Source organism: Cyprinus carpio, chromosome B11 (assembly GCF_018340385.1).
Source record: "Cyprinus carpio isolate SPL01 chromosome B11, ASM1834038v1, whole genome shotgun sequence".
NCBI lineage: Eukaryota > Metazoa > Chordata > Actinopteri > Cypriniformes > Cyprinidae > Cyprinus > Cyprinus carpio.
Window position 1 is genome coordinate 8,257,435 of NC_056607.1, and position 21,198 is coordinate 8,278,632.

The window sequence follows — 21,198 nt, forward strand, 5'->3', positions numbered from 1 at the left end:
TTTCAGACAAAATCATTTAGCGAAGCATAATTCAGAATGTAACGGCACGCCTTCGTGTGAAATTCAGCGGGGAATGTGAACTTTGGGCTTGTTCAGAAGCAAGGACAGTTAGTTTGAGTCCTGTGCCATATTGCGGAGGCGTTTATTCAGCATTTCAATTGCCCTTTCCAGATCAAATCAGAGAGGAGCTGCAAAGAGATTATTCTTGAGACCTGTTCCAACTTCACTTTGCACTGTGATTACTTGGAAATGTTCTGTGGATGGTTTTTAGGCATAATATTCTCTTGTTCAGTAATAACAAAGCTTCTCTAGAAACACTCTAGGACTCCCAGCGGTGTGCGGTATAGTATAGGAGAGCTATCAAACACACACGCGTGCACGCTTTTTCTAGGTATTTAAAATTAACAGCAGGGGGTGTAAAGTGTTCAGTAGTGAGAGACAGAGCGAGAGAAAAAGAGATAAAGACAGGAATTGACTTTTTGCCGTCCCCCAGCGTTCACCCTCTTCTCGTGTTCATTACAACATCATTATTGTTTTTTGATGTTTCCCCCTCCTTTCCAACATACTGTCGGTTTCGTTCTTTAATGTGGTCATTCGGCTACAAGAATTTTTCAACCGGAGAGACATGTCCATGTCATTACCTTCAATAAGGGTCATTTCCCATAATGAAAAGAGAGAGAGGGAATGCTATATGGAGTGACTGGTTGAACACTACATAAACCTAAACCCACTTCCCAGCTCCCAATCCAAGAAATTACACCGTATGTGTGTGAAATATCCAATGCATGCAGGAAAACACAGGCTTGGACATGAGCTGTGCTTGTTTGTATGACCTGATGTCTCATTCAGCCCTGCTAGAGGCCTCATTATACCTCACTGCCGGTCGTTGGGAGCATGGCATTCAGTCTGACACTGGAGCTGAAGGAGGAGGAAGTTCGGGGCTGTTTAGGAACTCGTTCTCATTAAGAGCTGTGTGTGTCACTAGGGAAACTTTCTGCTCCTAACAGCCTCCAAAAGTAGCTGCGCTTCAACAACGGCCACACAATGTCTCCATCTGCAGGGAGAGCTACACCTCCTCCTTCCATCTTTCATTGCCTGTACGCATTGTCCGTCCTTCACTCTTTTTTTTTTTGTAATCTCCTGTCACCAATCTGTGCGCTATGTGGTCTGTGTTTGTTTAAACAGTCAGATATGTTTAGCCTGGACAACGACAGGAACAGTGAAAGCAATAGCGTTACTGACAGTAACAAGTTCCTCATCCTGTCGCGGATGCAAAATTGGAGAGCGAGCTGCTACAGTCACGAATGTGTCAGATTTGGCTAATGCTCCTGGGGCCAATATTTCCTGAGTGCATGTTCAACATGAACAGCGGCAATTGAGGGACAGGTAATCTCTGGAAGGTAGAAATTTCTATCTTCCATCCCATCGTAAATTAATTATGATGAGGGATTAGTAATAAACATGAAACAACAACCGTAACCTATTTTATGTTAGTAATGTCATGCATTTCTAAAAATAAAACAGGATATTAAATGAGAAAATTTTAGTTTATCTATCAGGAATTGATTGGATTGCTAGAAGTGGTTTCAATATTCCAAAAAATATATAAGGAACTCCCGCACACTATCTTAATATGTGACCGTAAAACGTTGTGTGATTTAAAATTTATTATTGCAAGTTAAGATAGTGTGCGGGAGTTCCTTATATGTTTTATAACGACCACACCAGGTCTTATTTTTTTCTACGCACCTATTACTTACAGGTGTGCGATGGAGTTCGTTCACTAATAATATCCAAAAATAAAATTATAAAATTGAACCACTCATGTAATACTTTACAGTAAAGATCAATACGTTTTAATGTTGCGATAAAGTAATGCTGTACATATTAAAACTGTAAAATTGTATAACATAATAATTAATGTAGTATGAACAAACATCAATTAACAATGAATAAAGTAATTGCGTTCATTGTTATCAATGCATTTTAAATAGTTGAAATAATAAATATAAATATTAGATGAAAAACTTTAAACTTTTAAATGAAAAATACTGCTTTGACAACTAATTCAAAAAATAAGCTGAAGACCTAAAATTAATAAGACAAAAAAACAAAACAAGTAAAGCTTAATAGAAATATTAAAAAAAAAACAAATAAAATTACAAAAGTACATAAAGTAACTAAACCTGAAGAAATTTTAAACAAAATAATGCAATAAAAATATTTTATTAAAATATTAAACAAATACTAAAAACAACATTAGCAGGTTGTGTATCTCTTAATACCTTAGTGTTCAAAAATGTAAACACTATTGTAAAGTGTTACCAATGTTCATATGAAAACATAAGAAATCGGAAGAAAACCAGAATAGGTTTAATTTTGATTTCACGTTGGCTCCAATATTTTGAAACAATTTTGAAAACAGCAGTGGTGCTCACATCAGTCAAGTTCAGCTCTTTTGGCATTGGACACTGACTGATCCTGTTCCTTTCTTCATTCCACATCACTTCCTGTCCTGGCTCTATTCATGATCTTCTATTCACATGTGATAGTTATTAGATATGAAACAAATAGCTGTCGCTCAAGCTCTCTTAGTGAACAGCCCATGACTTTTCTTTGAGGCCGGTTAGTTTGCATCAGCACGGGGTCAGATTATTTTCCTCTGCAGTGGCACGATTCTAAAAAATTGAGGCCTATAAAGTGTTGCTGGGAGGGTGAAACAATCTTTAAAAACAGTGGGAAACTTTATAACTCTTTGCAAGTTGAGAGAAAGGGAGCGCGGAGGCTTTGACAGAAGCACAGAGGGACAGCCACACTGCTGGCTTCCCAACACGGAGGACGCACAAATGAAACGGAGAGAGAGAAGCATCAACCTCTCTGCACAATCACTTCTTCAACTACAACACAGTGAAGCACGGCACAAAGAAAACACATCTGCATACCCCGGATCAAACCGCACTTTCAACTATTAATAAACGTAAATTAAACGTATATGTGCAAGACATCCGCGGCTTCCTCTCTCATAAGTTATAGCAGTTTTGAAATGGAAATGAATCTGAAATATTTTGAAAGGTCATGGCATGCATCATCCCAAGTCATCTGTAGCAGTATGTGCCATCTCCATCGTGATAAAGAATTTAAGGCAGGTCTAGAAAATGAAAGAAAAGTTTGACTTTTGTAAGCTAGTGAAAAAAGCTTTCATAGTCTAGCTTTCTTCAAACCATTATAGGCAAAGATATGCAATGATTTATTAACCTATGGTAACAAGACTTGTCAGCTATTCCTTTAACAAGAATTTTAAACCCTTAATACATCATGTAATGGTATTCCTTCAGAAATTCAGAACAGCTCGATACAAATCTCATCTCTGTAAATTTGGCAGAGTCCACAGTAAATCAGATAGCAACTTGCAATATGTTAACTTAGCCCACTTGAGACCAGATCTCCGATTTTAAAGAAATGAAAAACTGAGCTGGGTGCATGTTCAAGTGGTGTTATACTTTAGCAGAGAGCGAGACGGTAGGAGGTTGTGTCAGACTTTAGGGTGTGCTGTGGAATCGGTCCAAACAGGCTTCCCTAATCTCTGCTGAGTGTGTTTGTTTGTCTCTGAATGTCAGAACGCCTTTCGGGCCAGGAAGACAAAGTTCAAAGCAATGCAGATACACTCTGTATACGAGTCCAACTGTTAGATAAAACTGACACAGATTTACAGAGCAAATCCAAATATTGCAATATGGCAGGCAACAAGGCGGTATATTTCATGTGAAAATACCAACTTTTTTTTTTTGGTGGACAACTGGTTATAAACAGACAAACTTTTACAAAATTATTGTTATAAGAAAATTATAATCTCATGAATTCTCATATAATATAATATAATATAATATAAATAATATAATATAATATTAATATATATAATATAATATAATATAATATAATATAATATAATATAATATATATAATATAATATAATATAAGTGAGTGAAGTATATAAATGAGAATCATGATATATGATTACACACACACAACTGAACACCTCTGGTATAACTTTAAATGCAGACCTTGAGCCACCAAACACCAATGACCTTGTATATATGGTTAGAGTCAATTTTGGTTGTTCCAAACCTGTTGCAATAAAGATGTAAATACAATTTTTTTAAACACATGAATTATCATTCCATCTTTTTTGCCACAGTTTTGGAAGTGCTTTTTCTGTTCTAAAGAAGGGTGTGTCCCAATACTTTTGTCCATATAGTGTATGAATAAATCATTGTTGTATGGTGATAAGCTTTTTAATCAAGGTCTGCATTTAAAGTCAAATAATATAATATAATATAATATAATATAATATAATATAATATAATATAATATAATATAATATAATATAATAATATAATAGATAAATATTATAATATATAAATATATTATATTATATCATATTATATTATATTATACAAAAGTTATATGTTGACTGCAGTGGTTGAATGTTGATGTACTTCTGTCGAGAAGTCATAAATCTAGAAACTCCTTAGATCTGTGCTTAACTACAATTAATAATCAAAGTTTGGCTGTAAAACAAGCATAAGATAACCAACAATTAGCATCCAATAAACACCACATTAAAATTTTTCATCAGTGCATTATGGGAAAAAAATAAAATTCCAAACTCCTGTGAAAAAAAAAAAAAAAAAGCTTCTTACCTCGTTGGTGTTCCAGCGATGTCTTTCTTTGGCAGGGAGGAGCATTGGGAAGGCATTCCAGAAGCTTCTTGGGCAGGTAGAGTTTTTTCAAATGTCCAAGTTCATCTGTGAATGACACAAAACGATTACTGAATATGGAGTGTGAGTAGTGATTATTAAAACCAAAGCTGTGCTGCTCTCCAGAGTCTAAAACACTGGGAGCTGTTCTTTTTAAACAAAGATCCAATCATTTCTTTGTAAATTACTGAGTTGTTTGAATTCAGTGTCACTATCGCTCAAGGGACTCCTTTAAAGGAAACTTCCATGCCCAGGTGTTACGTTTGCAAATTGCTGTGACAACCTTTTCAGAAATATAAAACTATAAACCAGGCATGAGACCTCAAAGGGGGAGCACTCAGAAAGCAATGAAGAAAAAAAAACAAACAAACTTAAGATGTTACTGTGAAATGAAAGGGAACATATTTGGAGCACAAGGCGTGCAGTAGTCTTTCATCCAGAAATGTCGTGATTTTGTTTTTCATTGAGTTTTTTTTTAATGCTCCTGTTCTTTCTCTCTCCCTTATCATGCCAGAGTGCCTGCTCAAATACCTAACAACAAAATTGGGCAACAATGGAGCAAAAGCATTTCAAGGTTATTGATACCGTTTGCATCAAGGGCTGAGGCTTCTTAAGGAACTCAATGTTTAGCCCTGTGGGAGAAGGTAGTTCCATATTGCGTGCTGAACCTGCTTATGAATATAAAAAAAGTGAGAGAGACTGAAAGAAAAAAAGAGAATGAGACACTGACTGAGATTTGTGGAGTGTGTCCTCGGTAAAAGACGAGAGAGAAGCAAAAGAGATGCTTCAGATCTGAGCGAGATGAAGCCCGTGTGTCCATAGAGACACTGCTTAGCAACCACTCCCACTCTGGCTTTAAGGACAAACACGATAGCCAGAGGGAAAGAGACACATGAAGAGGGTTAGATCACTCTTTCTGTTCACTGTCTTACACCAGAACCAATGCACATTGTTTTGTGCTTAACCTGTGCATGAACCCATGTATATATATATATATATATTATATATATATATATACGATATATATATATAATTATAATATAATACACTATATATATGCCCAATCAATATATATTCAATTCCCTGTAGAAAACGTGCCAAGTATTCAACAAGACTCTTAATCTTTTATAAATCGCCTCTCAGAGCCCATCAGATTGTGCCTGAAAATATAAATATTATAACAAGTACCTAAAATGAAAAATGCTTCTACAATTTGCAAATTCAAGTACACGCCTGCTTCTCAAAGTTGCCACAAAGAGGCACTTAAGCACAAATGTCTTGCATTTAAAGGGACTTTCCAGCCATGACAATTTGTTGAGAATTGCTGTAAATATATTGAATTCAACTTACTAACCAGGAATTGTCTTGAATCTGTCTGTAACAGGAGTGTTTCCTCAGAGGAGAAAATTTCATAGTACAATAAAATGACGTAAATTTTACAAAATATAACATTAAAAAGTCTATAAAAATCGCTAATTTTTTCTAAAGAAATAGTGTTCAATAGTAACTTAAAAAGTCTATAAATCAAAACATTTTTCTACAGAAATATTGTTCAGCAGTGACACCAGCCAGGTAAAAGTTACAGCAGGAGTCCGCATCTCTCTCGACCTCCCCTGAGCCCTTTGAGTTTTTTAACAGACCACACAAAACTTGCAATGGGTTTTTAGTGAGGGCGTAATAGAGAATGAATGGGAGAAAGTCACATGAGAGGAGGCTTTTACTTAAATATAACTACTTTGTCACTTCAAAATAAGACTTAAAATGAAAACGATGATCTGTGGGAGTTTTTAGTTAGTTATCAGTTTCGAGAAATTTAAAGTAATCTCCGCATCTGTGACCAATATTAGCAAGCGTTTGGTGACTGATGGTCCTGGAAAATTCGAAAATAGTTAAAAGTTAACTATTAAAAAGAACAGCTGAACATAATTTCACAAATAAAATGTATTGTTTAAATTACTGCATTGAGTTATAATTTTGGAATAAATGTAAAACGCTTAAAAACACCAACTTAAGTCGGTGCTAATAGCCTTGCGGGCAGTGTGCCGACATATAAGTGCCGCTGCACTATGGGCATTGCGAGTTCAAATCCCGGCTCGAGGACCTTTCCTGATTCTGTCCCCATCTCTCTACCAGTTTGCTTTACTTCTACACTGTCCTATACTTATAAAGTGAAGAGATTACATGCCTTTAATAAACATAATATTAATTACATTGTTAATGTTAAATTAATCTAAAATACAATTGTTTTTTTATTTAGTTTAATGTAAGTTTTCTGATAGTGTAAGTAATTTTTATTTACCCAAGAAAAATGTGATGCTGAGATAATCGGCAATTTACATTTGTTTTAAAAAAAAAAGAAAAAAAAAAAATTTGCGGCCTTTTGCTATCCTTTATTTCAGAACAACCAGTGCACACCACTGGTTTGTAAGAATTGTGTACTTTTTGTAGATATTTTTATGTGCGTAAAACGTACACTACTGTCCTCAATAGTGTAAAAATATATTTCCAGCCTTGTGGCATATTCATGCCATACCTATAATGATAACTATAAAGTGTTAAGACTCTATAACAATAAACAGCACCAAAGTGTTTTTATTTTTTTCAGCTAATAGATGACTAAAAACACTCACAGCCATTTCAGACTTCCATCTACATAATTTTATATCGCTAGAGGCCATTTAAAGTGGCAGGAAGACAGCAAACTGCAGCACAATTAAAAACAAAAAGTTGCGTCATCTCGTTACAGGTTGATTGCCTATATAGTTACCGCTATAGTAATCTTTATAGTTAGCTGTGAAATGGGCCCTGTCTATTAGGAATGGCTGTTCTTTTTCTGGCTCAAGTTTTTTTTTTTTATAAAACTCCGATATTAGCCAGAAATGTCTTCTAAATTACTCCTAAAGCAAAGCCATTTTTTTTGTATAAGAATATAAAGGTCACTTTTCAATAACATGAATGGCTTTTGATTGCAGACTTCATGTCTTGGCAAAGCCTCAGATTGTACCAGGGCATTTTCCCTCAACAATAAAATCTGAGAAGCAGGAGACTTAAGCAAAAGTTGACATTTGCTCTCCATTCAATCTCATCGGCGTCTAGGAGAAAACTGTTTTTGAGTTTTGAAAAGATCTCATTTGTGAGTAATTGGCTCCTTTTATTCAGCACCGTCTCTTCTCTCATGGCAACAGTTCCGCTGGAATCTAATGACCGGTTCACAATCTAAAATTGGGAGATCTGTGGTGTATGCTTCAGCTAAAGCAAAGATTCAAAAAGCAAAACACACAGCACATTCTCATAAGACAATGAAGAAAATGAAGCAGGCTCTCTTAAAAGGTTATTTTCTTTTTCGATTCGATGTAACTCAACTGGGGAGTGTGTGTTATAAAAGAACCCACGGTGGTTGAGGAACTTATTTCCAGAGTAATTAAGACTAAACTATATATCCCTTCCTGTTCCTATTCGTTATTTCTCGTCTCTCCCTTCATCTCTGTCTCTCTCTTTCCCTCTCAGAACATTGTTTTGGCAGAACAACGCCTGAGCGATTCTGAGGGGACTGCCATTAGTCTCATTGTTCTGCATCAAAGTACTAGGGGGCTTTTAAATTATGCTGACTCTGACGACTGTGGTCTTTTAGAGGCAAATTTAACACAGGAGTCAGTAGTCTCGTCTGCCAACGAGCGCTGCCTGTAAGCGTTTGCCTTTCGTCTCTTTCACGAACCGTCTCCCATGAGTAGCCAATGAGGACACAGAGAAAAAGGCTTAAAAACAAGGCTACAAAAAACACACTGGCTAATACTCACACAGAGATAAATGTGCGAATGTAGGTGGCTTAGAGAAAGTATAGAACAGAATAAAGCGCTGTAGACTATTTGCTCCTTCTCAGTATATAACAATTATAGGTGCACACAGGCGTACGCGCCCACCATAATTAATTATAAAATGTATAAAGATATAATCGCTTCAGTTTCAAACTCTGCTGACATATAAAAACCAGTAAACGTTCGGCACGGCAAGAGCACCAATTCAACATTCAGTGCAAATGACAAGGCGCCGCAGCGGCATGTGGCCCTTGTCTACTGATGTCCGACCTTGATCTGAGGAGATCTTTGAAAACACCTATCAAACCTGCCCTTCAAAGTAATTCAGGCATCAGAGCGTTCCTTAAAGCTAGGGGACTTATAACTTAACTCTCAGCGTTAAAGATTCTATTTGTAAAATTTTACCAGACGTACTCAGCCACCATGTCAGCAGCTGGTGAGTTGGGCTAAAAGTGACTGATAAGAGCTGAAGTCTTGTGACAGGAGGCCATTGGAGGTCACTAAAAATTAATACGGCGAACCGTCTAGGCTGAAGGAAGGTGATGAACCCTTCCTTCTTCAGATGAGGGGCCATGCAAAGGCACTGTGGATAGAATTCGCTTCACACTGTCAATAAGCTAGAATGTCTTGAACAGATCAGCATAGAGGTGGCTTTAAGTGACCCCCAAAATAGAGCAAAGAGAATCCAACACGGATGGTGACAAGAAAGAAAAGCCCATACAGAGGGGCTACAGTGGAGCTGGAAAAGCAGACTTGCTGTTTCACTGAAAGGATGGGTACAGACAAATGAGCGCTGCAACATATAAGGCCGATTTCTTTATCCTGTTGGAAAATATCACTAAAGGTGATATAACAGTTGTCAGCTAGGGGCCATGGGACATAGCTCCATGGCCGCCGATTGTGTGACATCTACAACCAGACGCGTTGAAGGATTTTAAACCAGCCAAAACATAAGAGTCGTCATGTACAGTGATTATAATTAAGATAATTGTAGTGTCACAGTTAATGGACGATACAAGAAGGCTTTCAGAAATGGAAAGGAAAAACAGGTTTTAAAGATCCTCATAAAAAAACAGATTCATACAAAAATAAAACGAAACCAGAAAGAAGAAAACAAACGCAACACCGCACAGGGTTAGGACTAAAAGTATTGATTTAAAATATTTAACATTATGACCAGTTTTTTTTATGTAAAAAAAAAAAAAAAAAAAAATATTTTGATGTAAAAAAAAAAAAAAAAAAAAAACATTAGTTCAGATGAATTAGATATATCTATATAATAATTAGATTATCTATATATATAAATATATATATCAGATATATTACAGATCGCTTCAATCTGACGTTGCACTAAAAAAAAAAAAAATAATGGATTGTAAAGCTCTATTTTTATTCATTACCTACAATGCTTTGGTTGTCACCATTTTTATTGTAAGGTTGTCAAAAACTCATCGAATTAATTAACAAAGCCATTTTAACTGAATTTTGCACCTCAAACTTCCCAATTTGCTACATTTAAATTAATAGTTAGTAAGGTTGTTATTAAAGGTAGTTTAGGGCTGGGTAGGATTTAGGGCTGTAGAACGTACAATGGTCATATAGATTATTGTGTGCTTTTATAAGCACTTATAATCTATGTTAATATTTAGGCAGATGTAATAAGCAGAAATTGTTAATTAGTGATGAAATGGTCCATATACTGTAGTGTTGTTTTATAGTGAGATTGACATCTGATCAAAAAAAACGCATACCAGAGTTTCCTTAATTTTTTATCCCTCACTCCCACTTATTTTTAAAATTCCATAATATACAGATTTTAAAAAATCATAACTAAGACATTTAGAAATAATATAAAATAAAACAAACCGTCCTCTCAAGTTTTTAATCCTCTTGGCACAAATATATCAACTGAAGAGGTAAAACCGATTAAACATGGTTTAATTAAAGAATAATCATCTGCAAAGATGCCTGCTGAAATGTTTTTGACATTTCTCGCACACATTCATAATTAATGCGTTTTGAATTGGGCGGGACGGATTCTAAATGGCACAAACGGGCTACACTGTGGCAAAATGCGATCGTACTTTGTAAAATCTGGCCAAAGCCACAGTTCTCTGGTCACCGGACACCTAAGGCAAGCACAAAGATAGGAGTCCGTACTCCTGTAGCGTCCACTCTGAGGATCTACCCGCAGATCTGCCCTTCTGTAATGACTCTGTAACGCATCTCTCGTGCATGCGTGTACATCGTGGCCGGCCGGTCTCGAAACAGATCTGGACAGCTTCGCCATTGCGAAGTGTAAAAAAGACCAGAATGGACATCACAAGAAAAACTTTCCACCCTTCATCAGCCTACATGTCACTTTTTAATGTGAAAGTTCATTCTCGTTTTAGTTAAATTGTCAGCTCTGATGGGCATTTTCTGTTTGCAGTTGTTATATTCGGGGTAGACTGTATTTTCCACTGAACGCCATTTCACTTGCCGTAAGCGGTTTTGCCTCCACAAAGCTCCTTTAAGAAAACTCTACAAATTAAGAATGGTTGCAAATGACAAATGCTCTTGGAGAGCGGCAAATCTGCTTCAGAAGGCAATTTGGTAGCCTGTTATGAAATAAGGAGAGGGAGGTGACATTTACAGATTTGATTTTCATGATTTCTCTACCTATCAATTACGGCAGACACAAGCCTGCGCAAGGGTCGCTGTAGTGTCAGTCCCGGTGAGACCTTTTTGATCCCATTTTGGAGATGTGGGCTGGGTTGGAGGAAAACCGTAATAAATGACATTAAACTAGGGACGCTGAGTTTATAGATGCACAGTTTCAAGAAAAAGAGGCTGCTTTGCTCGAAACTGACTCAAATGGAGGTCAAGTAAATCTAGGGCTGCTTCTGTGCAACGATAAGGACGACAACGAACGACACCCCAAAACACCTAAAGGAGTAAATGTTTATTGAGATCACTTACGTCATCTACGTTTCGCCTCTGTTAATGATCTAGCGATAGCGGGCCTCTTCCTGGTCATTATTATCAAGACTTGTATTCATCAAGGAACGCACATCTGTCTACGTGAGAAAATGTTCCGAAAATCCAAATCTCTCATAGCCCCCGAAGTACGCATCTCAAATGAAACTTTTAGATTTATAATAAAAAATCCCACAATGCAAATTGCAAACCAGCACACTGTAGATTGTACTAATCAACTGATTTTGTATTTTTTTTTTTTTACCTTGATCAATCAAAAATGTCGTACATATAATAAATACGAGAGAAAAAAAAAATCCTCCAGTGAGATGAGGTGTCAGTACATTTATCAAAACTTTGTATAATAAAGACGAAAAATGCGGGGAAACCAGCAACATTTACAGCTCCCAGTACCGATATTAAGGGTTTGTTCTAGGGAAATTTGTGCCTTTTCCTCTATTTTTTTCAAACAAAAATTAATGTGACAAGTACAAATAAGGGTCTCATTGCAAACAGTAGTTCCAAGCAGACAGGGAGAAGATGGAACTGCATGGTTAAGTTCATCAGCAGCACTGGTAAACTTTTCTTCCAACGTGGTCTTCCCGCAACTTGCTGTTATTTAGCCCACATGAGTTGAAGGCAGGCTTGGGATAAAAGAGGGAGGTCTTTTAACTTTCAAGTGAACGTAGGACAAAGGCTTTGATATATAAAAGACGGCACATAAAAAATAAAACGGAGAATGTAGCAGGGTTTTGACATGGTCTTTCACTAAGCTGGAAATTCATGCAACCTCCACCAGACTACAAGCCTCTCTCCGCGCCGTCTCTTCCCAGGGCGCTTGGGCACTGCATGGGAAAATCAGTGGTATAGTTATCTATATGCTGTATTTTCCATGGGACGAAAGGTGCAATATCAGACATTGAAGAGATACACACCCACAGCATCTGGTCAAACACAAACATCAAGACCGTGTTACAAAAAAAACAACAACAACATAGAGACACGCACACAGATCGCAAAAGAGATCGTATGCCATCTATTTTAAATATTTAATTTTCATGTTCTTGTTATGATGAATTTAAGCTGAGGGGAGGCCTCGGCCGATTACCCACACCGTGTTTGTTAAGCAAAGCAACTGCACAAGAGGAAACTCACATCACACACAAAGTAGGGCTGAGCGATCTCAATATTTTTCCAGATTTTGGCAATATCAGTTGTTTTCCATTTGCTCTCAATGTTTTGTTCTCCCCATGAAAAAGACAAATGGATAGAACAGTTACAAAGTACTTTTCCTGCAAAAATGACAGTTAAAAAAATAATAATCTACATTGAAATTGCTACAAAAAAAAAAAAAAAGAAAAAACAAAAAATCTCGTCCTACAAAATTGAGGCTATAGCAGTTAAAACAGTTAAAAATAATTATTTTAGACATGTGACCCCCGCTTTTTTTTTTTTTTTTTTTTAACAAGTTGTGACCTTGGGTCACAAAACACCATCTATAAGTGTCAATTTTTCAAATTGTAACATTTATAAACCCTCTGTCGAAGCTAAATAAATAAGCTTTCCATGGATGTATGGTGTGTTAGGATCCAGACGATATTGTGGGCCGAGATACAACTAGTTTGAAATCTGGAATCTGAGGGTGCTGCTAAAAAAATCTAAATACTGAGAAAATCACCTTTGAAGTTGTCCAAATAAATTCTTAGCAATGCCTATTATTACTATCAAAAGGTTAATTATTTGATATATCTTAGGGTAGGGAAATTTACAAAATATCTTCATGGAACATGATCTTACTTAATATCCTAATGATTTTTGGCATAAAAGAAAAAATCGATAATTTTGACCGATAACAATGTTTTTTGGCTATTGCTAAAAATATACCCCCAGCGACTTAAGATCTGGTTTATGTGGTCCAGGGTCACAATTTACAAATATCCCAATATAATTAGACTTTATGAAAATTACACAAAAAACATAATCTTCCTACAAAAATTGTGGTTATTGCAACAACAAACTGAGTTCTCTGAAGAACACAGAAACACATTACAGATTACATAGAAGATAGTCTATTTTTACATTATCAAATTTATTGTACCCCAGTTGTTATGGTTCATGACTGAGCACATCACTGCATTTTCAGATTCAGTCCCCCCATTAAAGGTTGTTAATCAGACCCTCAGTGCAGTGTGTACGCCTAGACAAAGCATGACGAAACTAAAAACTGCGTATTTCAAAATTGTGAATGGTGGCAACAGGCCCAAGCAAAGGCTTGTATGCATTTAAAATCACTGAAGCTGTCTCAATCACTTCAGCGTGCGTTCACTGACTGCTTTGCAATTCCAACCCTTAGTATGGTGTTAAGTAACGCGAAAAAATCTCGCATTTGCAGCAAACATGATGTGCTCCACATGCTCATAACGAGCTGGTCCGTGTGATTGGACTAACAAATGCGCAAACCGCCCAAAACCACAAAAACATGTTGTAATAGCTAAGCACCATATGGACGCTGGTATACCAGTATACAACCATGTGAAGTGTTTGAAAGCACTAAGATCGTATCCCCATATCTTCACAAAAAGAGCTTTTTAAACCTGATCAAAATATTCCCAAATTTCATAACGTCTGACAATATAATCCAACATAATTCAAGTATCGGTCAGCATAACACGAGAGGGCATCTCTTTCTGACCTTGAAAAACATACTTTACTGTTCAGACTCCTTTAGGCTACATCAACTCCGACCGACTGGACTTTATAAATCCACCGCAGATGACAACGTCACCATTGACGCTGTGCGTATGGAGAGGCGAGATCTTTTCTGTATGCAAATGAAATTTCAAATTGACCTTATGCACTGATTTGAGGGTTGGACGATGGCAGTCAACTTGATTTAGCTTCTACTGAAGCACCTCAAGCAGGTTCACGGAGCTCGGGAGCCAGAACCGGTCCAGAGAGGAGTCTGTAGTGTGAACGCTTTGAAGCAGGCAGGCGTGTCGAGATTGTTCCATGCGAATCTTAAGAAGCAGTAGGGAGGTTAAGCATTCGAGGGATGGCGCCGTGACCACCAAGCACCAGTCCCTCCTCCCCTAACCCCTTGGAGGCAGAAAAAAAATGTGATATCTTGGTGATAAAATCTTTGGTTTAAACGGCTCATCTTTAAAAGGCCTGGCTGTGAAGCGCTGTTTTACGTACTTGGTTCTGTCATTGGGGAGCTTAATCACAGCATCACTTCAGAAAAAAAGACAAAAGCTTGTTTTAAAGGGACGGGATAAAGAGGGCTGACAAACACATATCTCGACTCGATAGTGTCCTCTTAGCTTTTGATGCCACAACAGTAGGATACCTTTCCTCGTTATATTTATTTCACTATATTCCGTTTTTTTCACTCCGAGATTTGTGTTTCACACTATCTACACGGATTATGTTGACTGAATTCCTGATCAAACTCATGTGGAACCACCTTGTATGCGATGCTTTATTATAACTAATCACAACTCATATCAAACCATTTTGACAGGATGATTGTGTGAGGTCATGATCCCATCATCAAAACCTAGAGTGACAGAGTGGACATACAGCCGTGTGCCTCTTCACATTATAAAAGAACACGAAAGTTAGACGGCGTATGCTAAAATCTATTTCCCTTCCCCCCCCCGTGCAACGGCCTGCCAATTAATCACTTTCCTTCCTCCATCTTAAACAAGAGAATAATGTGGCCGTCCCTAAACCGGATAAAAAGGAAGCTTGTGTCACCGCCAGATCCATGCCAATCATGTTGGCACACTGTTTCAACCACCTTTTCTGATTCAAGAGGGTGAGTCCGGTTCAAACTGGTCAGTTTCGATTTCACCCTGGTTCAACGTCGTCCACCGCCGCATCCAAGATCAATAATTAACCAATCAACACGCATGATTAGCTCTACTTGTTTCTTCTTACTACTTATACAGCTCCTTTCACTGGCTCCGGGCCTTCAATCAACCCATGCATGCGGCCACATCTGCGCCAGTTCAAGAGAATCAGTTATCCCAGAAAATACTATCTGTCATTTGGCTAATGAACTATTTCTCTCTTTATAGAAGAAAAGAACTAAACCAAATGGCAAAGCTTCTCTGAGCTTTTTATTTGTTAAACACATAAAAACCACAATTAATGGTCATCTCTCCTCTGTGTGGAGATGTCTTTTGATGGAGGTTTTAAAAGTAACATCTAACTCACACTTTTTTTTCTTTTTTGTTTGTTTGTTTTGCTCATTTATATCCTCTGAATAAATGTTCAAAACTATATGTTCACTGATACATCTTAAAAACCAATGTAAGAACAAGGAGAAAATGCTATTGTAAACCTCTGGTGTTTAAAATAATCAGAATCATGGCTGCATGGAATGTTTTATTGAACAAACTGATATTGATTTCAATGTTTATTTGCCTAATCAGTATATTGTATTGACCTCTATATACTATATACTACTAGTCATTGACTTGTGCAAGATAGACATAGGTTTCAATAACACATCTTTGATTTTAAAAAAAAACGCAGAAATAAATGCAATGTAAAATATTCACTAGATAATATGCATTTGCAATATATGAATATAAAAAATGAGAGAGAATATACTCATTATATAAGCCTATATATATATAATATATATATATATAATATATATATATAGGAGATTCAAATATATATAATATATATTATACACACTCCAACAGACTGATATTCTGTGCATAATATAAATGAAGTGATAACAAACATATGCTTCTGCCATGAATTATAAAACACAAGTGGAGTCCTATAAACAGCCACACATAGGCAACACCAGCTTGAACCATTGTCTTACAACCTGTACGCCATAAAACCCAACATGCACAATCCATGCACACTGGGCTACCAAAGGGCATTTCAGAGACATAAACAAGACAGAGTATGAATGACGAATGCTTCAAATACACATGGGACCTCAATCATGCAAATGAGTGTATTAATACAAATGGAATAAAGAGTTGAGCTATGCATACAAAATGCACTTTTTGCCTTTAGAGTTCTGGCAAACAAGTTGGTCCTGGGTTTTCTGCCTTAATCAAGTCCAAGTGCTCTCTCTCTCTCTCCTCATCATCACAGTTAAAAGAAAATGCATATTACATCACTATGGCTCTTCAATAGCTCCTTTGTTTGAATTATTGTACTGAATGTTCTGATTCTTAAGACAACTTCAATTAATAACTTCATTCTTTTGTAATAACAAACATGCCTACACGTGAAAGCCATTTACCCTGATTGTACGTACCGTATCCAAAAAATGCATGAAAGTGGAGAGATAGGATTGGTAAACACAGCATCGTTCTCGTTTCAATCTAGGTGAGATTTTGTCAAAGAGTTGAAAGACAAGAAGGTCAGCTCCCATTTAAACCAGCCTGTGACCTGAAAGCAAGCTATGCTGCATGGCTCAGTCGTGATTACTCCCTGAGACAGACGAGTACAAAACAGAATGTGCGCTGGGCACGCACAGATGAGTGAGGCATGATGGTAGAAGAGTGACTATAGACTCCGCCAAGTGAGAGCGTCACCGACGATCCGTCACGCTGAGCGCTTGGCACGGAATTACCCCGCCAACTGTTTTTGATAGCAAGAGATGTTCCGCAAGCAAAGAGTTTAAACAACTCCTCCAAGACAGGCAGGTCAAATTCGATGCGGATAGACCTAACATTTCGTGTTGCTGATGTTGAGCGTCCCAGGAGGCTAGGGTCTCTCTATACTCTCTTCGGTGGTAGAGCAAGATTTCAGGCAAAATGACTTGCTCACTGCAAACACCAAACATAGTTTGAAGGATCCTCAAATTAAATTTATCGTAGGCCAATGTATAAAGATCGGGACAGCAGAAAACTTGTCTCTTCATGCCTAGGGTGTTTTTGTTTTGAAACTAAAGCCTTGGCTGATAAAAACACTGCGCGATTATGGGATACTGCGTTTGTGGACATGTGGAGAGCAAAAAATTAAAACTAATGCACTGTTCCTCCCTCCCTTGCACTCAGTTCCAAGGGATGGATTCTACCCTTCGCCGTTCTGCAAGGACTAATGCTGTTCTGTCCCAGAAAAGTCATGCTCTGCCTTGCAAAAACAAACAAGAAAACAAAAAAAAATCTACAAAGTCACATATGTGATAGCAACACACATTTGTAAAAATGAAAACAACACCTAGGCCTCAAGGAGCCGAGAAGAAAAACAACTGCCCTCAAACATATAATTCTAAAGAGACTGGCTGAGGTGCCGTGTGCTCATTGCTCCTTATAAAATGGGGTGTCGTTTTTCTTGTCGTTCCTCTGTGGTTCCCCTAGTGGAATTTACACACACGGCGACAGGTCACTAGGGCAGACGCGCTGGGGGGAACGAGACGAGCGGAAAACCCCCCGAACAAGATCAAAGAGGAAATGAGAAAATAAGCACGAGAGGACACGCCAGACCAGGATTCCTCCCACAATTAGAAACCTTTCGGCCAATTGTGGTTTTGTGTCCCAGTGTGCTACCCAAAGACTTTGTCTTGGCTCAACCAAAGCACGGAGCATCAGGCTTGAAATGGGGTCCATGGGAAGAGGGCCGTCCGGAAACTGGATCTAACTTTTATCATCACTATTACGACAAAGTCCAGGGATTCAAGAGACTCAAAGGCAACGTCTGCCTTGCTCCTGCGTAATATAGAACCAATGGCCAATTTAATTCGAAAATCAACATGTCAGCCTAATCACGGGATTACCCAAGACGCACTGTGATTTTTATAAGCCCGAAAAACGTTGCCGCCTTTATGTTTTAAAACACTGGTTGCAAAGCATGGCCAGAGATCAGATAGGAAGAAGGATGTCTATACCTCCAGCATGTTAAATTACACCGCTAGCCCGCCACAAAACTGGGCCAGCAGAGAGAACTCCTGCACAACTAGGTGTCTCCACGGTACGGCAGATTTGAGCCGTAATTAATGTGAGGTGTCTCTTTGCATAAGTGCAAGCCGCTCGATCAACTAGTTGAAATCACATGAGAAAGGGGAGAGCAGAGCATGGAATATAGCACAACAAGCGGATATCCAAATGGGGAATCAAGGATGCTACACACATATTGTTCCCCTCAAATCCACACACACGGCAAAGGCCAACGCCTGGGCTCATGCTTGCAAAGAGCGATATACCGGCTGCGGCTGTGATCTAGCCATGACCAACGAGCCTGCTGTGCTTCCAAAAAAATATGCCGCTCCGTTCCGGAAAGAAGCAAATACAGCAATAGGCCATGCGAATACACCATCATCTGACTGGAGAAGCTGAATGAAAATGAGACGCTGGCCTTTTGTTGTTTTAAGTGATTCTACAAGAAGAAAGGAGGGGCCTCTACCTCCCTCCGACTCTCTTTTGCTAAAAGTCCACTGCCTCGATATGAGAGATACTGTTTGCCGTATTACAAATTGCTTTGATAGGAAGTTGCTAAGCTCTTAGAACATGGTTAGAGAGACACGCCAGGAAAACAACCATTATGGTTGCACTTGCTGAGACCAAGAGGTTTTAGATCATATGCTCTAGAGACTCCTGAAGTCTTGTCATAACGTTTGATCTTTCTCTTGGTTTGGGATGGTTCTTAGGAAATACTATTAATAAAAAAGGTCTTGATGAACTATTACATGATACCAGCACTGCATGAGAAGAGAAGACGTATACAGCAGTAAACGGCCATGGGAGGGAAGCAGGGAGAAGAATGAGAAGAGAAGGGAATGAACAGCATTTCATAACATTGTCATGTTTTGACAGGGGACTTTGCAATGACTAGTGAAAAAGGAAGCAGCTCCTTTTACTGTTGTGTCGTGTCATCGCTGACACTCTTAGCAGGAGCAGACCGTGGCCGGTTGTAACCGACGGCGCGGTTCTGTACATTAGATGCCGGCATTTACGTATTTCTCTTACAGGCCTTACAGGGGACACAGCGTGGGGAGAGGAAAAAACAGTAGCGGGAAGAACAGAGTGAAAGGCTTTGAATTTGAATGTGTTCTGTAGGTTACAAAAAAGACAAACGCCTTGAATACTTTGGTTTATTTCATTGCAGAACGGTCAGTTAATTTGCTTCTTTTATTCTAACCTTACTGAATAGACCCTGGGCGCCAATATGACTGTGATGCTTTGATCGCATGTGCTGTGTTGATTAAAAGTTAGTTTTGCCCTGCCGCAACAATGGACTGCTCAATGCAATACAGGGTCAAAAGAACTGGTCTATTTGGCGTTTTATTTTTAAAGTTCACGAAAAAAATAGATGCATTCAAACCTTGCATCTGGGGTTTTTACGTTTGGTTGTTTTTCCAGCAGCCATGTTAGTGCGCAACAAGAAGGAACCCGTAGGGTGTGCAAATCAACTAGGCTGTGCGAGGAGCGAACTAAAGACGAAAGCTAAATATACACGTTGATTGAATGAATCATCCCAGAATGATAAGGTTTCAATAAAATTCTGTGGGCTCTTATGGATTTTTTTTCCATTGGTTGGCAAGGAAAAAAAAAAAAAAAAAAAAAGGTGCTTTTGAGCATTGGAGGAATGCACACCAAAAAATTAGCTTGAAACTAGGAGTGGAAGTGGTAACTGTCTCTTGTTGTTCTAGTTTCGGGGTTCTGCTCATTTAACTCATGGGACAGTTCATCCCAACAATATTTTAAAATGCGTCAGCAATTTACCCTTTTGTTTTTTTTTCTTGCTTGACTCATGTGTCATTCCAAAAATAACTGTTATCTCATACTATGAGGATGAATGTTGCAAAAAAGAAAGTGGGAAAACACAAATAGTTATGTATAACCTTCATTGTAAGGAAAAAAAAAAAAAAACAAAACATTGGGTGAAAATATCCTGTTTTTACTGTTCCCACAGAGTAGGGTACAGTATCGTAAAGTTAGGTAAGGTCAAATTTTAGAATGCCAAGGTGAGATTGAGAGTTTTTGAGAATGTGAGTAAATGATTTTATTTTTGTGAACTATGTGGAACCACTCCAGATTAAGTAAAAAAAAAGCAAAGTCTGACACACTACAGTGAGACTATTATAAAAGCAATTGTCCAAATTTACCTGATGGGCGCAAACGAAAAATAAATTGAATGAAAAAAAAAAAAAAATCTGAAGGAAGGATGAGCTAAAACCATCCAACACTGTAATATTGCACTGCTGTGGGTACCTAAACATTGTTAAAACTAAAAACAGAGATGTCTGATTTTCACAATATCGACTCTTTAAACAGGTGATGTCACGGATATAGTTGACTGACAAGAGCACTGAGAAAACAGGATAACATTGTGCCCTCTTCTTTCCAATTGCTTAAGCCAAATCATTACAATCAATAATTTAGAAAAGAGGTATTATAATGTGAGTTTCAAAAAGAAAAGAAAGAAACTAGTCTTCAGTGTAGTCGGTAGGACACCGCAATTGAAACACACCAGCCGCACTTCTGTCATTTTTTCATCCGATAAGAAAAAACTTCAGAAAGAGGATGGATACTAAAATTTCACACAATCCCACTTTGTCTGGAGGAGCCAGTGAGTAGTAGTATCGTAGTAGTAAGTATGACAGTGTAAGTAAGGATCAGGTTGCTATTTTTTTTAGGCTTCCCCTCCGTGGTCCAGACGACAGTTAAGCTAAACAGATGAAAAATTGACCC

General features: G+C 37.9%; 1 protein-coding gene across 6 annotated transcripts in view; it reads right to left on the reverse strand.

Annotated features, from left to right (window-relative positions):
• camta1b (calmodulin binding transcription activator 1b) overlaps positions 1-4,775 on the reverse strand; it is a 272,952-nt gene extending 268,177 nt beyond the window's left edge. For 5 of the 6 annotated variants that reach the window (XM_042733745.1, XM_042733746.1, XM_042733741.1 and 2 more), the window contains exon 1: positions 4,701-4,775. In XM_042733745.1, coding sequence (XP_042589679.1) covers positions 4,701-4,745 — 45 coding nt within the window. In that variant the 5' untranslated portion in view covers positions 4,746-4,775. The remainder of the gene's footprint in view (positions 1-4,700) is intronic. The other variant, XM_042733744.1, reaches the window with a different exon arrangement.
• Positions 4,776-21,198: the final 16,423 nt, after the last annotated feature.